Source organism: Kwoniella shivajii, chromosome 3 (assembly GCF_035658355.1).
Source record: "Kwoniella shivajii chromosome 3, complete sequence".
NCBI lineage: Eukaryota > Fungi > Basidiomycota > Tremellomycetes > Tremellales > Cryptococcaceae > Kwoniella > Kwoniella shivajii.
This window is the reverse complement of record NC_085910.1, coordinates 923,853-941,960: the sequence shown is the minus strand read 5'-3', so window position 1 is coordinate 941,960 and position 18,108 is coordinate 923,853. Positions and strand designations below refer to the sequence as shown.

General features: G+C 42.8%; 4 protein-coding genes across 4 annotated transcripts; 2 read left to right on the top strand and 2 right to left on the bottom strand.

Annotated features, from left to right (window-relative positions):
* Window positions 1-254: 254 nt before the first annotated feature.
* IL334_002550 (uncharacterized protein) lies at window positions 255-3,101 on the bottom strand (the record flags this gene model as incomplete). Its single annotated transcript, XM_062934294.1, has 7 exons — window positions 255-1,498; window positions 1,600-1,751; window positions 1,830-1,950; window positions 2,065-2,410; window positions 2,503-2,607; window positions 2,689-2,757; window positions 2,853-3,101. The coding sequence occupies 7 exons, from the start codon at window positions 3,099-3,101 to the stop codon at window positions 255-257; spliced, it is 2,286 nt and encodes a 761-aa protein (XP_062790345.1).
* Window positions 3,102-3,723: 622 nt separating this feature from the next.
* On the top strand, window positions 3,724-6,958 carry IL334_002549 (uncharacterized protein; the record flags this gene model as incomplete). Its single annotated transcript, XM_062934293.1, has 7 exons — window positions 3,724-5,500; window positions 5,597-5,800; window positions 5,862-5,956; window positions 6,035-6,225; window positions 6,403-6,582; window positions 6,661-6,824; window positions 6,924-6,958. The coding sequence occupies 7 exons, from the start codon at window positions 3,724-3,726 to the stop codon at window positions 6,956-6,958; spliced, it is 2,646 nt and encodes an 881-aa protein (XP_062790344.1).
* A 679-nt stretch (window positions 6,959-7,637) lies between these two features.
* IL334_002548 (uncharacterized protein) lies at window positions 7,638-9,727 on the bottom strand (the record flags this gene model as incomplete). Its single annotated transcript, XM_062934292.1, has 6 exons — window positions 7,638-7,966; window positions 8,052-8,202; window positions 8,262-8,407; window positions 8,479-9,082; window positions 9,182-9,364; window positions 9,437-9,727. The coding sequence occupies 6 exons, from the start codon at window positions 9,725-9,727 to the stop codon at window positions 7,638-7,640; spliced, it is 1,704 nt and encodes a 567-aa protein (XP_062790343.1).
* Window positions 9,728-10,438: 711 nt separating this feature from the next.
* IL334_002547 (uncharacterized protein) lies at window positions 10,439-18,085 on the top strand (the record flags this gene model as incomplete). Its single annotated transcript, XM_062934291.1, has 6 exons — window positions 10,439-12,187; window positions 12,254-12,670; window positions 12,751-12,813; window positions 12,869-13,389; window positions 13,444-17,734; window positions 17,798-18,085. 6 exons carry the CDS (start codon window positions 10,439-10,441, stop codon window positions 18,083-18,085), a joined length of 7,329 nt encoding a protein of 2,442 aa, XP_062790342.1.
* Between the last annotated feature and the right edge of the window lie 23 nt (window positions 18,086-18,108).

Genomic DNA, 18,108 nt, shown 5'->3' with positions numbered 1-18,108 from the left:
GAAGTGAGACTAGAAGTTTTGGGGATGATAGATTTACACAGACATATTGCGTTCAAGAATTGACTTTCAGACTGAGCACTGCAGCTGCGTCATAATGTTGTACAAAATATAATATCAAATATCAAATATCAAATAATGATTATGCATTTCTTTTAGCGACAAGTTGTTGAATGAGTTGACAATACAAGTACAATTGATTTCGATTTTCGGTCTCGTCACCTTCAATCTCGACATTGCTTGACATATCGTATACGTTATCTCCATCCGTTTCCTCCACCATAGCCACCATTACCACCTGCAGGACCACCTTGTCCATACTGATTCTGGGGTGGATATCCCTGTGGCGGCGGAACACTGTATCCAGGTCCTTGTTGAGGTGGTGGAGGTGGTGCACCAAATCCTTGTCCTTGTCCTTGTCCTTGTGCAGGTGGTCCGCCAAATCCAAGTGGAGGAGCATAGCCTCCTTGTGATTGATTATATCCATTGCCTCCTGGAGGTGCATATCCGCTCTGACCTCCAAACCCTTGAGGAGTACCGTATCCTCCTCTTCCTCCTCCGTCATGTTGTTGTCCGTCGAAGCCACCACCTCCACGACCACCGTTTTGTCCTGAATTATACCTATTCTCCCTTCCTCCATATCCTCCTCTACCATTATTTCCACCTGGAGGTCCATCGAATCCACTGTTCCTTGGTGGTCTATCACCATTTCCACCACCGAACCTTCCTCCACCGCCTCCTCCTCTTCTTCCTGAATTTCCACCATCTCTTTCCCTTTCGTTGAATCCATTTTGACTTTGTGAACCTGGACCTGGACCCGATGTGTTTTGCCTCAACATATCTCCTTGGGAAGGCAGTGGTGCCCTAGCCCTCATTCCCGATCCTCCTGGTCCTGAGAATCCATCCCTACCTTCTCTGCTGGGTAATGGAGGTAATGGATTGGTCGTAGTCGCAGATTCTCTATTATTTGTATATGCTCCCAAGCCTGGTAAACCAGTTGATGATTCTATCGTAGACCCAAACCCGTTTGTTGGGTTCAATCCAACTTTAGCATTTACAGCAGCTACTAAATTTGATAAACCAGGTAAACCAATTTCTTCTTCTTTTTTCATCGTCGATATGGACGATTGACCTTGACCTGGACCTGGACCCTGACCTTGTGAAGATATATTTAGACCAGCTTTATCACCCCAACCTGAACCACTTTCCATATCCATCTTTGCGCCTAAAGCGCCTTGTTCACCTAAATGCCATCTGTCTTTTTCGTGTCCACCCGCAGGTCTTGCTCTTTGCCAGAAACGAGCAGTGAAATCCTTAGAACCTGAACATAATAAATGACCGAGAGGGTGATAGGACAAGGAGAAGACTGCATCTTCATGTGCTGCGGTAAGCGAGGTGATAGGTTCTGAGGGTGTCGGAGAAGTCAATGAATAATGATTTATGGTACCGGCTGAATCACCAGAAGAGAATAGGGAATGATGTATGGGATGCCATTCGAGACCTTAATCAGAGTCACAATAATTGTGATCAGTTGTAGGCAGATATGGGCGTGTATGAGGCGAGTCGGAAAGCAGGCAGCCGATTTGCATGTTCATTACTCACAGTTGATCTCCTTTGTATGCCCTTTCATAGCTTCTAATTCTCGGAATGTTCGAATGTCAAATAAGCGGATTACCGCATCTCCTCCTGCAGTAGCCACTAAATGGCCTTCTGGGCTCCACGAGCAAGTATTGATGGTGGATTTATGCGAATGCCTGGTTTGGGACGATAAATATCAGCATACTTTATATAAGAATCGTTCGGTAGCAGGAGGAAGTCTCAGATATACTCACAGGGTACTGAGATCTTTGCCTGTTCTTGGATCCCAGAATTTTACCAACATATCCTTACTTCCACTGACTATTAATCCTTTTGTAGGATGCCAATCTACACATCGTACGTCCCATCCGTGACCTATCATATCAAGAATCTTTAGCTCTCAATCAAACACAGTTTCTTCCATCACAGTTGCAAAAGCGATTTGTATCACTAGAAATCGAGTGATGTTAGAAGGGCGATCCAACTTACCAGATAAAACCTTTTCTTCTCTAGCTTCTCTATAACTCCAAATTTTTACCAAACCATCATCACCACCACTAACGAATCTTTCATCATTTGGACTCCAGCTAACATCATGACAAGCTTCTCTGTGACCTTGGAAACCATGAATATTCGTTAAATGAGGTGTGAAATATTTGATTGTACCGATTTTATCAGTTGATACCAATGCTTGACCATTATGTGAATATGTAAATGATCTGATACTATCATCGTGAACTTGTGTGATTGATTCATAATTGAATGATGCTCCATTCCATAACGTGAATTGACCTTTATCATTTCCAGTCAATAATCGACGTGCATCCGGTGTCCACTAAGCACGTCGATGAGATGATAATCAGCTTTTCGTTTTAGGTGGAAATGACAAATACCGATTAATGGAATTTGGTAACATAATTTACTCACCCTAACTACCCTCGTAGGAGATCTCTCTTTGTTGATGGAAGTATGTACCCATTGATCACATATTGATGTAGACGGATTCAATCTAAGAGCTGCTGCAGGCAATAACTGTTTATGTTGTTTCCAAAAGAATAAGAAATACGTTGGCTAAATTCATGCGACACGGGGATCAATTCGACAAGAACTCACATTGACTATATCAGATTGATTCGGATGTATTGCAGGTCTATATTCATTTACACCTTTCATCTTGGTCAACTGAAATGATGACATGGTACATGTATTTATCAGCTCCAAGTCAAACTTCATTGCTTCAATGATGGATAGATTTCGAATTACTTGACTTGACTTACCATACGCCATTTTTGTACACTACCTTGATAATCTACTGCTCTTCTAGGTTTTATCTTTCTTTTCCTATCATCACCACCTTGTCTTGTGACAGCAGCTTGATAAGCTGCTTGTTCTTGTACCTCTTCGTTATCAGGATGATTCGGTTCTAGATATCTAGTGGGATGCCAATTGTCAGGTCCGCGAGAGCGAGATGGTCCCGCAATCGGTAACGCTGTCGGCGTCGTCGTCGTCGCCGTTGTTGATACCATTACCAGGTTGGCCTAGCTGCTGATGTTCTGGTTGTCGGAGTGATTATCTTAGATTGTATGTTGTTAAATGCATGTCAACTGTGTTTTGAGTGACAAAGAGTAAAGGATGTTTTTGGTTTACCGGTGGAATAATCCTCAGTCAAAGAGGACAGTACAGTGCCACGTTCAGATCACACTAATTTCTTTTTCATCCCCTTTTTAGCTTCCTTTCTAAACTCATATACCACATCAAACAAAAATATATATCAACATCAATTGGATTATACATATCACTCCTCTCAAAGTCTCACAGAATCAGCATCCCCTCCCAACTATACTCTCCGGTGTAGCTGGGGGAAGAACATTGAAGATGCTGCATTAAGAACCAATTTGTCGCTCTTTTAACACTGAAACGCTTATTCACATTTTACAAATCTTCCGAATTCCATTCAACAACAAATTTGATTCCCTCCCTTTTCCTATTCCGTTCAATAATAACAACAACAACAATAACAACAACAATAACAGTGACCAACGGGACAACGTCCTACATCGTGTTTCAAATATAGAATCATCAAACAGAAATACTCCTGGGTCTCTTGGTATCACTGCCAGCACAGAGCAGTCAAGATCGTAGTTCGATATGGTGTATGATCCAATAAGAGATTGCGAGGTCCCTTCACCTGCTGTGAATAAGAATGATCCTTGGAATTACCCCACGCCACCACCGGCAGAACGAGATGCGACGTCAAACCACATTCACGATCACAACAATGGAAGACCAGCATATCCTCAACACTCCGCATCGTATTCACCACCACCTCCCGGAGCTGGATCAAGTAATTTAAGAGGGTTATTGAATGAAGGTCCAACATCAATAGCTTCGTCTGATTCAAGAAGAAGAAGTGATAGAACTACTTCAGTATCTTCAATACCTGAAGATTCAGTAGGAGGAGGAGGAGGAGGAGGAGGAGGAGGAGGAGGAGATGGAGATGGATCAAGATCACATATACATCGATTATTGAATAATACCAATAGTTCTACTCAACCTATTTCCAAGACCAATTCAAACTCTTCATTACCTAGATCATCACCTTCAAATCCATCACCTGGATCAAGACATCATTTGCTTGACCCAAATGGTTTCTTGACTCCCGCTACGCCTGCTTCTGCTTATCCAAGATCAAGATCAACCACTTCTAAATCACCTCATCCTCAAATAAGTCCTCACAAGTCTACTGTACCTCTACCATACAATCAGAACCCACACCAATACCAACAGCATCAACATCAACATCAGTATCCTTATGAGCAGGGTTATCCTGTACAATACGGTGAACCATCATCGCAACAACACAGAAGGGAATCTTCGGGTGCAAGTCAAGGTCAAAGACCAATGTTACCACCTCAGCAACCTATTCATCCGCATGATGTCTACCATTATGAACAACATCAACAACATCAGCATCAGCAGCAGCAGCAGCAGCAACAACAACAACAGCAGCAGCAGCGGACGCCAGGGGTGATATATCAACAATTACCCATTCGCTCACCATCCGTATCAGTCTCCCCTAGAAGTCAACAACATTCTTTACCTTATTCTTCTTCAAGACCAGGTTCATCAGCTAGTAATTCGCATCCTTTCGCATATCAAATGCAACATCATCCTCACTCTCAAGTAGTCTCACCGAGTACTTCCACTCGTAGATTATCAGAAGATCAGCCTAGGCCAACTTCAACGAGTTCGGCAAGTGGAAGGCGTTATACCGATCCAAATTCCGCTGTCATTCCAACACCGATTCGTAGATCAAGTCAAACTTCTACATCTGGATTCGCACATCAGATGACACCTATACGATCACCTTCGCCCATAGTCCAAGGTATACCTTATAACCCTCATCGAATCAGTCAACCTGAAAGTATACTTCAACCAATAGGATCGGATGAATTAGCTTATTACAAAAGTCTGGGACAACAGAATAACCCTCTAAGAAATCGTAAATCCAAAAAACAGTTACCGTCATGGTCTGGACCTTCACCTGGACCCAGATCAAGTTTCCCAAGCGACAATGACTCCTCGTATTTCCCTCCTCAAGAAGAAGATCCAAGATCACATCGAGCACAAAGCTGGGTAGATGATAGAGCTTCAATAGGTAGACCTTCTGTGACTCCTACACCTGGATCAGCATATGGTGGGGGCGGAAATCATGGTGTATATCCTCCTGCATTCGAAGAACAACCTACACCTTCAAGAGGTACTTTGACCAGAGGCAGAAGACCTACCGGTAATGGATCGGATGGCAGTAATCATCTGAAAAGACCTAGTGATAGGGATGAGGATGAATATGGTCATAATATGCAGAGGAGGAAAGTTAGCCAAACACAATACGTTGGAAACGTAGCTGCTGTTGCAGATCATTGTGAGTGTAAACTGCGCATACCTACAGAGCAGAGCTATCGCTTTATTTTTATATCCTCGATTCTACAGGCATCAAGCTGACGCCATTATGTATTAGATAACTCTCGGCCTGAAGTAGGTGTGGAGGGAAGAGAGTTTTCACCCATCATAGGACTGAAGAAGTTCAATAACTGGATCAAATCGGTTTTGATTGGTAAATTCGCTCATAGACCACAAGGAAAGATACTGGACATCGGATGTGGAAAAGGCGGTGATTTGAATAAATGGAAACAAGCTAGAATAGGTCTGTATGTTGGGTTAGGTGAGTCAATTCTGCTTCAATTCATGGCGAAAGCTGAGCTTATACACATACACCGTAATAGACCTCGCACAAACATCTGTTCAACAAGCTGCTGAAAGATATCAGCGTATGCGAAACCAATTTGATGGATATTTTTTCGCTCATGATTGTTATTCCGTGAGTGATTCGACCGTGAAAATGTCGGACGCTGTTCATGCTGATTGACTTGACATTCCGACGTTTTGGCAAAATCAGAAACCGATTAGCGATATCTTGCCAGATCAACTTCAAGTCAAAGAGCTTTACGATAACGTGTCGATGCAATTTTGTATGCACTACGCATTTGAATCCGCATCAAAAGTTAGAATGATGATTGAAAACGTATCGAGATATCTACGTAAAGGTGGTACGTTTATTGGAACCATCCCAAATGCGGATTTACTACTGTGAGTTGAACGAGCCATTGTCGCTTTTCAACATGCCCTCGCAAACACCTCATCCCCTCTTGTCGTTCGTCTCTTTCCTTTTACCCTCTCTCACTCCTGCTCTCCACAGTCAAAGCTGCGGGACCTTTGCATGGTGCATCACATGACTGTGTGCTGACTCTGCTGCAATCTGCTTAGATCGAAGCTCAATGAATTACCTGAAGATGACGAAGAATTACGATTTGGTAATTCGTGTTATTATGTCCAATTCTCGGAGAGAAAACACAAAGGAATATATGGACATCAGTACAGATTCTTCTTGATGGATGCCGTGGAAGATGTACCTGAATACATAGTGGATTGGGAAAACTTTGAGTCGTATGTGGGATTTTTGATCTGACCAGGACTCCAACCGAACGTTTGATGCTAATATCACTTATCAATTTCACCAAATAGATTAGCAATGGAATACAAACTCCGATTGAAATATAAAAAACCATTTCACGATATATTACAAGAAGAAAAGGAATCGAGAGATTTCGGTCCTCTACTTGGTAAAATGGGTGTGGTCAACGATCAAGGTGAAAGTGCAATGGATGAAGATCAATGGGAAGCAGCTAGTGAGTTCCTCGCCTATTGAATATCATGTCATCATCGACATCTTCATAGTAGTGTGTGTGTGGAAGGTGGCTGACGAATTATCTTGTTGGTCATTCTAGATCTTTATATGGCATTCGCATTTGAAAAGATATGAGCGACCGTCCTCTGATGTGAATCCAAGATATCGATTGCTTCGGTCCGCCATTTGAGTTCATGTTCAAAGTTCATATATATACATTCTCAGTTTTCTGTCTTTTCTCTTTTTTTCGGGGTGTAACAATGAAGCAAGGGAGGGGTATGTACTTTTGAAGAGTTACGTTGTATTCAGTCATTCATAGGATATATCATACATCACATTATCAATGTCAATGCGAAGCAAGCGGTCGTGATCAGATCAGCCCTAGGAGAGGTCGGCTCGGGTGGTGGGGAAGGGGCAGGGGAAGGGTAAGGAGAATAGGGGAAGACAATGTCAAATGCATCTACGTAACATATCTCTAATTTTCATGGCCAGTCATCAGCTGAATTCGTCAGTTAAATCTGGATGAGAATGCTTCCCATATTTGGACTCGATGTATGTACATTCATTGTCTTGTGATATGTCTCCTTGGAGCAATTGAACCAGATCTAGATAAAAGAGTAAAACATCTATGTGAGATATATACACAATATACAGAAAATGTAATGCTGGTGTGACTTGCAAATGTTGCTGAGTTACGTTTCTTTTGAGTCGAGTATCTAAGTATATGTGACCGTAGATCCATTTCTGATAACACCTGAGGCATCTTTTCACGGCCCATCTATTCAATTCATCGTAAACTCGTCCCAACCCTTTATCATGATCTTGTAGTACTCAAATCCCTCCTTTCCCAAACTTGAATGACGGTTTCGCCCAAGAACACAATTTCAGGAGTTACACTTTCAACTCTTAGGTCTTGCATTTCAAACCATTGTTTATCGGTCGTATTTGCGTTGTTATTTTGTCCTGCTCTTACATGAATTTTCCATGTTAAAGGATTTTCTTCTTCGTTTTGTTTCTTTTTCTTTGCTGTTATACCTGGACCTGTTCCTGTTGTTTCCGTCGATGCTTTTGTCGTATCCAACGTTACGTTTGATAACAGATCATATTGACTATACATTGGATCGGTAGGTTTAGGGTCGACATCTATAAACCGACGGTCTGTTAGTATAGATACTCATGATTACGTCGATAGAAGAAGAAATGGCGTCACACAAAAGACACTACTCACATTCACTGACATCCACTCCTCTCAAAGGGAAATTAACGATAGTTGGGTTTCTCTCAGAAACAAAGTTATTCTTCGTGAATCGCTTGATATGTAAGATCAGGTATGGAGGTAACATCGCCAAGTGATGTCGTTTCAGTGTTGGGCCGAATTCCTAAATGTGACGTACGGATATCAGCAAGATTCACTACCGTCAAGCTGGATGCAGCTTACCTGTATTGTTTTGCCATCAAATTTAGCCAGGATGGTGGATAACGGTACTTGAGGAATAATCTTTTTCTCATTCACATCTGTGAACAATGGTGTCGCAGGAAGATCGAGAGCTAGGAATAGGAATGGTGATGAGATAGTTTGTATGTCTGATTGTGATCAAAAGGTCAGTCAGCATACGTGCCAATATCGCATGAATGATGAAAACACTTGAACTCACCTCGTCCAATGTCGAAAACAGGTCTTGAATATTCCTTGTGTATTATAACTTGTTGAGTTTGAATTTGGACTTTACCTTGAAAAGTTGAATAGATAATACTCGAATGCTTCTTTTTATTTCCACCCAAATCTCTATGTAAAGTGTTGATTATCCAAGATAGGAATTCGACTGGATCACCTTGTTCAGTCATTTTGAATTTACCATTTGATCTTTTATTTACTTCTTGTAAAAATTCATGCGGTGATATTTGTGATTTGAATAATCTCGGATTCCATAGTCTTCTAGCTAAAGTTGAGAACCTTCTCACTAATTCTGTAGGTCGATTTTCTTCTTTCAGTTCAGGTGTTTTAGGATCGATCAGGAAATTTCTAATGGGTGGTATATGTAATAACAATTGTAAAACAACATTCAAATAATCGTTCTTCTTGATATTGTTTATTCCTATATATCCAGGTATATATGATTGACTTGATAACGTGAAGGATGGTTCAGGTAATTTAGATAGTTTGATTAATTCTTTCGACGTATATCTTGGATTGAGTACATGGATTATATCGTTCAGCGAGGGATCAGAAACCAGATATCCTTCAGGTAGCACATAGAACTACAACAAGACGACAAACGTCATTATGGTCAGTTTAGTGAACCCTTGTATTTGGTCTCTGTTGTTATCGTTGCGATCAAACTTATGAATATCACTCACCTTCTCTGTAGTGAGATTCAACCAAACTCTGTGATTTTCTCCAACAGCATGTCTATATGCCCAACTACCTCTTCCTCTACCTTGAAAGTACTTTCCACAGACTAAACAAGCGTAAACGTTGATATTGCTGAGTGATTTCGAACATAATCTCTCAAAATCAAAATCAAGGTTTTGTCGAGAAATCTACGTTGGATTCAGAAAAGTCAGCTGAAGGGCATGGAAGATCAAGAGTATGTGACCTGACAAGTAGCTTACAGTATCAAGATACATGTCTCTATGTATGCCTTCATCCTCGTGATCATGCTTGAACGCTTGATATTCCTCTTCTTCTTCATCGTCGTCACTCTCATCGGGCTGTGTGGCTGAGGTAGAAGTTGCAGGTATAGTAGGCGCTGAGGTGACTACCGGTGCAGATGATTCTCCATTGGTGTGACCATTGATTTGCTGTGCGGAAGTAGATGGTGATGAGGGGACCAAAGCTGGATCAAGTGATGCTTCGAGCCTCTGTCGCTTCGCCGCAGGGGGAGAAGTAGGCGGTGATGACATAGTATGAGAGCTAATTGACTGCGAGAGTACGAAAGCAGCAACGCATCAGTATTGACCGATAATTATCATTGGTAGCGAGGACCATGGCTAGCAGTCACTCACGCGCTGAGTTTGAAAGGCAGTCAATCGTGCCAAGTGTAACAAGGAGCTCGTTGATCCAAAGGAAGGGAAGTTTGCGAGGGACGAAGGGGAAGATTGGAGTAAAGCCGTGTGATCAGAAATTCAAATTATAGTAATGACCGAGCTCGTTGGCAGTGTCAGTTTGAAGTCGACGCTTTTGAAGTGGGTCGGAGAACGTTCAATGTGATCAGTCGTAATGGAAGAAAGACGGCAACATGAATGAAAGCTTTGTGCTTTTGTATTCTTTGATGCGATGTGATTCCTCCTGAGTGAGAAATGGGAAAGATGAGAGAGGAAAGACGCATATCCCACGTGGTATACTCACATTTGTGGCATTTCTCAGTCGAATTTTGATTCCGGTGCATGCTGTGGAGGCAAGACAAAGACAAAAAGAATGGTAAAACGCGTAGCAAAATCATCGACATCAAGAACATGATAACTTGATAACACGAGCAACGGTGTGATCAAGAGCAATAGTGCAGAACCGCTACTGGCGAAAAATTGGCAATTTCCCGTCTTGTCAGGTCTTGATACGACAAATGATGGACACTGTGATACGCTTGCAGAGGCGCGGAGGATAAGTGAAACAACATGGCCGACCAAACTTCCCCGCCTCCATCCCTTCGTCAAGGTAAAAGGATTCCTTCTGGTCCTAGACCACCTCCTCTTCCACTCCGTGGATCGCCCGGCTCCTCCCGTGTGACTTCGGCGTCATCTTTACCTAAATCGAGCGCACCATCGCTGCGCCAACAAAGCTCTTTCGGATCATTGAGCAAACTCTTGACAACTTCGAGAGAATCACCTTTCGAATCACCCCTTGATGCTTTGATCGACACTGAACATGATTTCACGACTAGTCCAGATAGCTCGCCCCGGCTCGAACCATTGAGAAGCTCGAGCAAGGATGATGAAGAGAATGAAGGGGTCCAACTATCATCACAGCATGGAATAAGACCACCACCTCGTGCGGTGTCTCCTTCATTTCAGCCTCCGAGTCATGCTCAGACCATTACTGCTCTTCCTATGAGTCGAGAGACTTCGAAGAATCGTGCTCAGACACTCCCTGATAACAAGCGACCATCTACACCAACGGGTTTCATTGTTTCCCGTCCCTCGACACCGACAGGTATTACCTCTCCACCTAAAACCAAGACAAAGCCTAAACCGTCTCGCCTAAACACAAGTAATCTTATGACTTCAACCACTTCCTCGCCGACCAGAGCTGTATCACCGGGTATGAAACACTGGCAGCAAGTTAGATCCCATGTCATCGCTCCTACACCCGTGGAAGAGAGGGTTCCTCAGCACCACGGTCGTCATCCAGCCAAGAAAATGACTGGCTTAGTATCAAAGGCAGCCGGAAGATTTGGATTCCGACATGCAGCGGAAAATGTGATTGGATACAACGACAGGAGGAATTCAATGATGGGAATCATGGCAGGCTTGCACGATCTATCTAAAGAGGAGAAAGAGTCAATCACTAGAGAGAGACGTAAATTCGCCAGAGACGTGAAAACGTGTCTTGATGCGTGTGCGTTGGAAGAAAGTAAAAGAAGATTAGCAAAATTAGGTTATGGGAAAGATCTAAAAACTCGTTATCAAGCAGACACGAAATCTAGTGCAGTTTCAATGCATACTTCAGTCCATACATCAAGTCAAAAATTCACTTTCGATCCTGAATTTTCAGCCTTTGCACCTTTACTCATGGAATTACATAAACATCTACCTGCTGCAAGAGCCAAAAAACCATGGTCAAGAACATGTCCACATCACTCTGCTATATTAGCTGAACTGGGCTCTGCTTTCCTTCAAGATTCAACTTCTACAGATGGGGAGAGACAACAAGCTCTGGAAGTCTTTGGTGTCGTGGTAAAAAGTTGGGCTGCAGATAATGCTGACGAAGAATTAGAAAGGTGGTTATGGCTTTCGAGAGCTTTGTTAGGTGATGATCGACAATTGAGAAATCGAGGTCTAGCTTTGCTAAACAGATTTCTGCATCCTGATTCAACTTTACCTAGAGGTCCAGATAGGCCTCGTTCCGCTCTGGCTTTCATAAGTCTAGCTGGCGCCCTCATTCAACTACTCTATGCAGTAGAAATGTCGGGATACGGAAACGAGGATCACTTGCAGATGATTAACGGATTCTTGGCAGATTTGAGTGAAGGTGATATTATCGACCTGGAAGAAACTTCTTTAGTGGAACTCTTGGGTTCGTTGGAATTAGGGGGATCAATGGGTGGGATAGATAAAGAATTGGTCTGGATGGCTGTGGGAATGATCATTGGGACTCAACCATTTCTAGCTCCTTGGTTGTTGATCGAAAAAGGCCAGGTCCTTCAGGTGAGCTAGATTCCCAATTTTTGCCCTTAAGGCTGATACTTATCACTACTTCATTTGCCGTTACAGCGCTTTTACCCTCCACCGATTCTTCATGCCACCCCACCACTCATCTTGAATCTGCGATCTCGATCTCTATCCTTATTCTTCACTTCTTATTCGTCTCTTATATCGTCCTCAACTGATGTGCCACTGGCTACTCGATTATGGCGATCGGCAAGAGACATTTTGATCTTAGAAGTCGAGCATTTACCAGATGAAGATGGTGCTCTGGTCACATCAATGGCTGCATTCCTTTTCGAACTTGAACTACAGGGCCATAAGTTGCAGCCTACGAGGACGGAAGTAGACAAGGATCCTTTTAGGATCGCAATGGAACCTAATAAGGGAAGCAAAGCTTCAGTAACCGAACATAGAGAGACACTAGCGAGCTATAGCGCTAAAGCAGTATGGAAAGGCCATTTTGACGGCGCTGCTAAACGAGTTGTAAGTCATATATAGGAAGAATCTGACTGATACGAAAGGTCGCAAATGGCCCACTTGGGGTAGTGTGTAGGATGATCCAGTCCTTTCTGCAAACCCAACAACTTACACACATTGGGAAAGAATGCGTGAATGCTTTATTCGAAGTAGGTCTCGTTATACTATCGCTTGGGATGTGCCTGCTTGCTGATTACCAGACAGCGCCTCGTTTCGCAGTCGATCGCCTCAGACGAAGCTAAGCCTTTCCTAACTTGGCTGTCAAAATCAAATCCCCAACTACTATATAAACCATTATTCAGTTGTTCTGCAGCTATATCATCTACCTCCCTATTGCCGAATCTCAAATTAGTTCACACAATGTCCGAGCTTCTTGGGCCTGCTAAATTCTGGACCCGTGCGGATCCTCATATGATGGCCATTGTGCTGATGGGCGATGTCACGCCTAAACAACCCAAGGGCAAAGGAAAAGAAGGAGAAAAGACAACGATCAACGTAAAATTAGGTAGATATGCTGTATTGATTGGATTCATAGAAGCTCTTGAGAATGTTCACGAACCTGCTGGTTCAGGGAGTAGACTGAGGGCTTTCATAGAAGGCATAGAAGCTAGATTATCGGTGTTCTTAGAGGCTGAAGAAAAAGATGGGTCTCTACCTGAAGGTTATCGAAGTCTGATAAGTCAGCTATTTCTCAAAATGAGGGCCAAGACGTCGTCGATTAAGAAGTAAGATTCACGCATTGATGGAGCATAAACGTAGCTGATTATACTGTACGACAGGTCTTCTTGGATGAAATTGATTATGAAATGGTTTATCGACATCGCTTCAGCTGATCCGTACCGTAACGCGGAAATTGATTCAGACAACGAGCAGCTTGTGGCTCTCAAGAGTACTTTTACGAGTATAGCGGCAATCGTAGACGCCCAAGACAAGTCCACGCCAATGTTAAACTCCCCTCCAGCAAAATGGACCAGCAACTCTCTTAAACGTGATAGTTTACATCTTCTTTCAGATAAGAAACGCGTCATTTTCGATACGTCTTTCGCTAAAATCGCACCCTTCCTCCTGGTCACTATACATGCAACTTTATCAAATGAGGACTGGGAAGCTCTTCTTCCTAGACTGTGGCATTATTATGACTCCTCTCGACCCTCTCGAAAAGCTTTAACGTTCCTCATAGAGAAATGTGCAGAGAAAATCCCTGCAAGCTTACGAGCAATCATCATTTCTGATTTGACCAGTTCTCACAGCTTTATACGAAATCATGCCTTGAGCAAAATCGCTATGCTTTTTGGATGGCGATTCCAAGTTCTAGCGCAAAGAATTCTCACGGATCGACGAGGACCGATATTCCAATTCACTTCAAAAACTCTCGAATTCGTTGCGACCGAAATTGGTTCTCCAGACTGGGTACCTTCGCAAGATTTGCAAGACGCTGCACTTCAAAAGTTTGGTAGAACTTTACCCCTCGAGCTCAGACAACGACTAATGGAGCTGGGATGGAGTGAAGATGAATCTCTGCAAGCTAAATCCGATTGGGAACAAGTCCCTGTATCCAGTCTACCAGCCTTACAGTATCAGCAAGAAGGAATGAATGTCGAACGAACACCTAGTCCGATGCGATCACTTACCAGAAGGGGATCAAGCGGATCAGGGAACTCTTTTACTTCCAAACGGAGAAAAGCCGTTTTCTCGCCCACTCTGTTGTCTGTCATTAATCAACAAGCCTGTACTCTCGCCGGCGAGATTGACGGGTCAATCAGTACGACTTCTCAGGAGCTCGTGAAACTGTTACAGAGAGATGATCCGACTGGTCTGCTGCGACCCATCGCAGAAGGTTTCGTTGATGATTTCGTTGGTTCCCTTGCTCGATTGAATAGTATAATCACAACCCTCACACCAGGCTTCGCCTACGCTGCTCTAAACGCTTTAGTTGGCCATGTGAAAACGATTTTGCGTAATAATCCTCACTTCGAGCATCATGCTCTGGCTTTAGCTACTATTTCTCGTTTGGTACCCGGTACAAGTGAAATCTCACTTCGAGATATCCGAAAAAACAAAGCGGAACACGTCCTTTTACCAGCATCGATACATGAGGACGAAGGTGGATTCAAGGTACATGCTCCTTGGAGAGATGGTCAGATCAACATTCAAACTTCTCAATTATTGATCCTCACAGAAGCTCTTCGAGCGAATCCTAGAGAGGTATACTTATTCAAGAAGATGCTTTCAAACCTTCAGATTGGAGACTCCATCCCTCACCTTCCATTTGCCCGGGCTTGGTTGATACTCGTTTCAACTCTCTTCTCAGCTGTCAATAGGAATTATAATGATCGTGCTGAACTACGGCATTTCCTGACGAATGTCGGTAATATCCTTCGAATTCATGGTCAAAAGGATATCCTAGTTGCTGCTCACGCAATGAGAGTATTCATGCTCTGTGCTGCTCGGTTCCGACGACTTTTCACCTCCATGGGTTTCTCAACTATCATGAGACCCGTGTATGATACATACGCTGGGGGTAACACAGCTCTAAGGGATTGCATAGAGTATGCTTCTAGAGGTTTTTACAGAATACATCAAGATTCTTTTGTTCACCAGACTTGTGTTGTCATTTCTGAAGGTGAATATGACGCTTCTGCGGTTTACTCGCTGTTGGAAAGTTTGTCAAGGGGTAACACCGACTTATCTGGTGTACCATCCGGTATTAAAGATCTGAATAATCAAGAAGAAATTGAAGCTTTGGTCCAAATGCTATCCGGACCTGAGATTGCTTTCTCAGAAATTGGGCAAGGTCCAACTGAAAAACAAGCTTCCAAGCAAGTCTCGATTACTCTGGAAGATACCATTTTCCCTAAAGAGAATATCATCAAACTGTTCGTCACTGTTATCGCAGCTAATCCAGCTACAATTCGAGCAGCCAATTTCCTTCGTCTCTTAGCTTCTTTGGTACCCCACATCAAAGATCCCAAGAATCAAGATCTGCTCAGAGAAGGTGTTGAAGCTTTAGGATCGGTCATACAGAAAGGCAAAACAGGTGACGAAGCTGCTATGCTAGCTTTCCATCCTGGTTCAGAAGAGACCACTTCTGATTGGGTAAGTGCAAGAAGAGAGTACGTTTTCTTGGTAGAATCATTCGCAAGATCAGGTGGACAACTAGGTGCTTCAGCAACCAAAAGGACTTTGGATATGGTACTTGATTTACTTCGAAAACAACCCGAATCAGTTGGACCAGCCGCCTCGAGTATAGTCACCTCATTGGCCAAAACTCATCTATCCTCGAGTCGACCTACACCGTTCTTAAGAGATATAGCACCGCTATTTAGAATGTTCATTGCTGTCGTCGATTTTTCTGGTGTGTTGGACTCCATCACGGCTCTGATCAAAAGATCATCATTTGATTTGGATACGGAAATAACATCTATAATAGTGGATAATTATGTCGAACCGGCTGTGAGAATGTTAGCATCTGCTTCAGAGGAGAGCATGGCATTCATTGTGCCACTTCGATCGAGCGCCGTTCGGTTATTATCAGCCGCGGTTTTTCTCAATGGTGATGCCCTAGGAGCATTGGAACGGCATCCTCCAGGTGCCAGCTTACTTGCATCATTGGTATTACCACTTTGTCTATTGCTTGAAACCCCTCAAGAGGTAGACCGAGAAGCTGTATATTCAAGTCTCTGGATCAGGCTCTTACATTACATCCTGAAACCGAGAGATCGTCAAAAAACCAAAACAGCCACAAATGTCACTACCAACCAAGTCATAGCAGCAACGGCGGTTCTTACAATTCAGATCATCAAGATAATCATTATTAGAGCTACAGAAAGCATATCGTCAGTAAAAGGGTTATGGACATATATCTCATCATATCTATTACGCGTAATCGAAGATGGTGATGCCTTGTTTGCCGAATCAGCTATCGTGACGCCCAATCCCAGAATCGTAGATTGGATGATGTGGTCACTATTCGAACTCTTATCATTACATAAAAATCCATTAATGATACATATAAGATCAAAAATACAATCATCACTTTTGACTATACATAAAGAGGTCGAAAGATCGAATCCACCTTCACCTGGTTTAAGTTATAATTATGGTCATTCAAGTAAAATGTCAACATCGATGTCGATGTCATTGTCGGTATCGAACCCGCCCCAATTACCTTTCAACACGGCAAGTCTTTTGGGCAGAGCAAGAAGAATCTCATCTGCTAGAACTCCTTCAGCTGGATATCATTCAAGATTACCAAGTTCAGCTTTCCCTGACATATCGAATTTGAATTTGTCCTCAAATGCAAATGCAAATTCAGGACAGCACCATGCCCATTCCAGAGCACCCAGTCATAATATCAATAATAGTAATCAACTAACACCCGAATTTAAATCAGGAACTCATTCAAGAATGCCGAGTCAAGGTCAACAATTCTTAACACCATTTATGAATACTCCTCCAAGTGGTAAGTCAGGTCATGGTAGAATGCCAAGTCAATCTTCTCTATCTGCGCCTGGAAGTGGGACTGGAAGCCGAAGTGGTAGCGGAGGATATGCTAGACCTTCCTTTGCTGCATTATCAGCTAGAAGAGCATCAAAGCCTGTTTTCGACGTATTCCAAGATGGTGTAGGAATGAATTATAGATTTCCTTCTTCAGCTGGAATAAGAAATCTCAATAACAATAACAACAATCATATTAATGAAAAGTCAAGTAATACCGGAGCGATTGTACATTTACTATCTACACCTAATCAGGTTTTATCTGCTACAAGTATCGGTTTTCCAACTATATCACCGACCAGTCCATCGAGCACCACAGGTTTTGGATCTTTTGCACCTCCAGGCGCAGGGGCAAGAAATGGTGAGATTGCTTTGAGGAAAATCAGAATCAAGAACGAAAAATTGAGTGAAATGACTAGAAAAGCCGTTAGAACAGTTAAATTGATCAATGGTTATGATGTTGATACCGATGACGACCTTTTTGGACATGGACATGGAAACGGGAATGGAAATGGAAGCGGGGATGACGAGGATGAAGATGGAATCAAAAATTGGAACGTATTAGATGCTTTGGTGAGCTAAATCTATACCTTCCTCTTGGTTTGAGCGCTTAATACTGATTTTCGTAAATCGTAGCATACTATATCGGAACAAACTCGACTATTCGTAGAGGAAGAATTCCGCGATTTGTTCTCGCCTTCTTCCTCTTCATCGGATTGGACAGGCTTAGTGACAAAGTCTGAACAGCTTGAATCAGAAAAAGAATATCAAAAGAGGGAAAGCGGGTTTTCTTTAGCTCCCGAAGGGTATCGTCTCAATATCGAAGAGGAGATGGAAATGGAAGGTATCCAATCTTTCAGCGAGAAAAGAAGATCAAGCGAATTCAAAAATACGGTTCCTTTACTGTCGGTTTCCGAAGATTAAAGGAAAATATACCCTGCAATTAA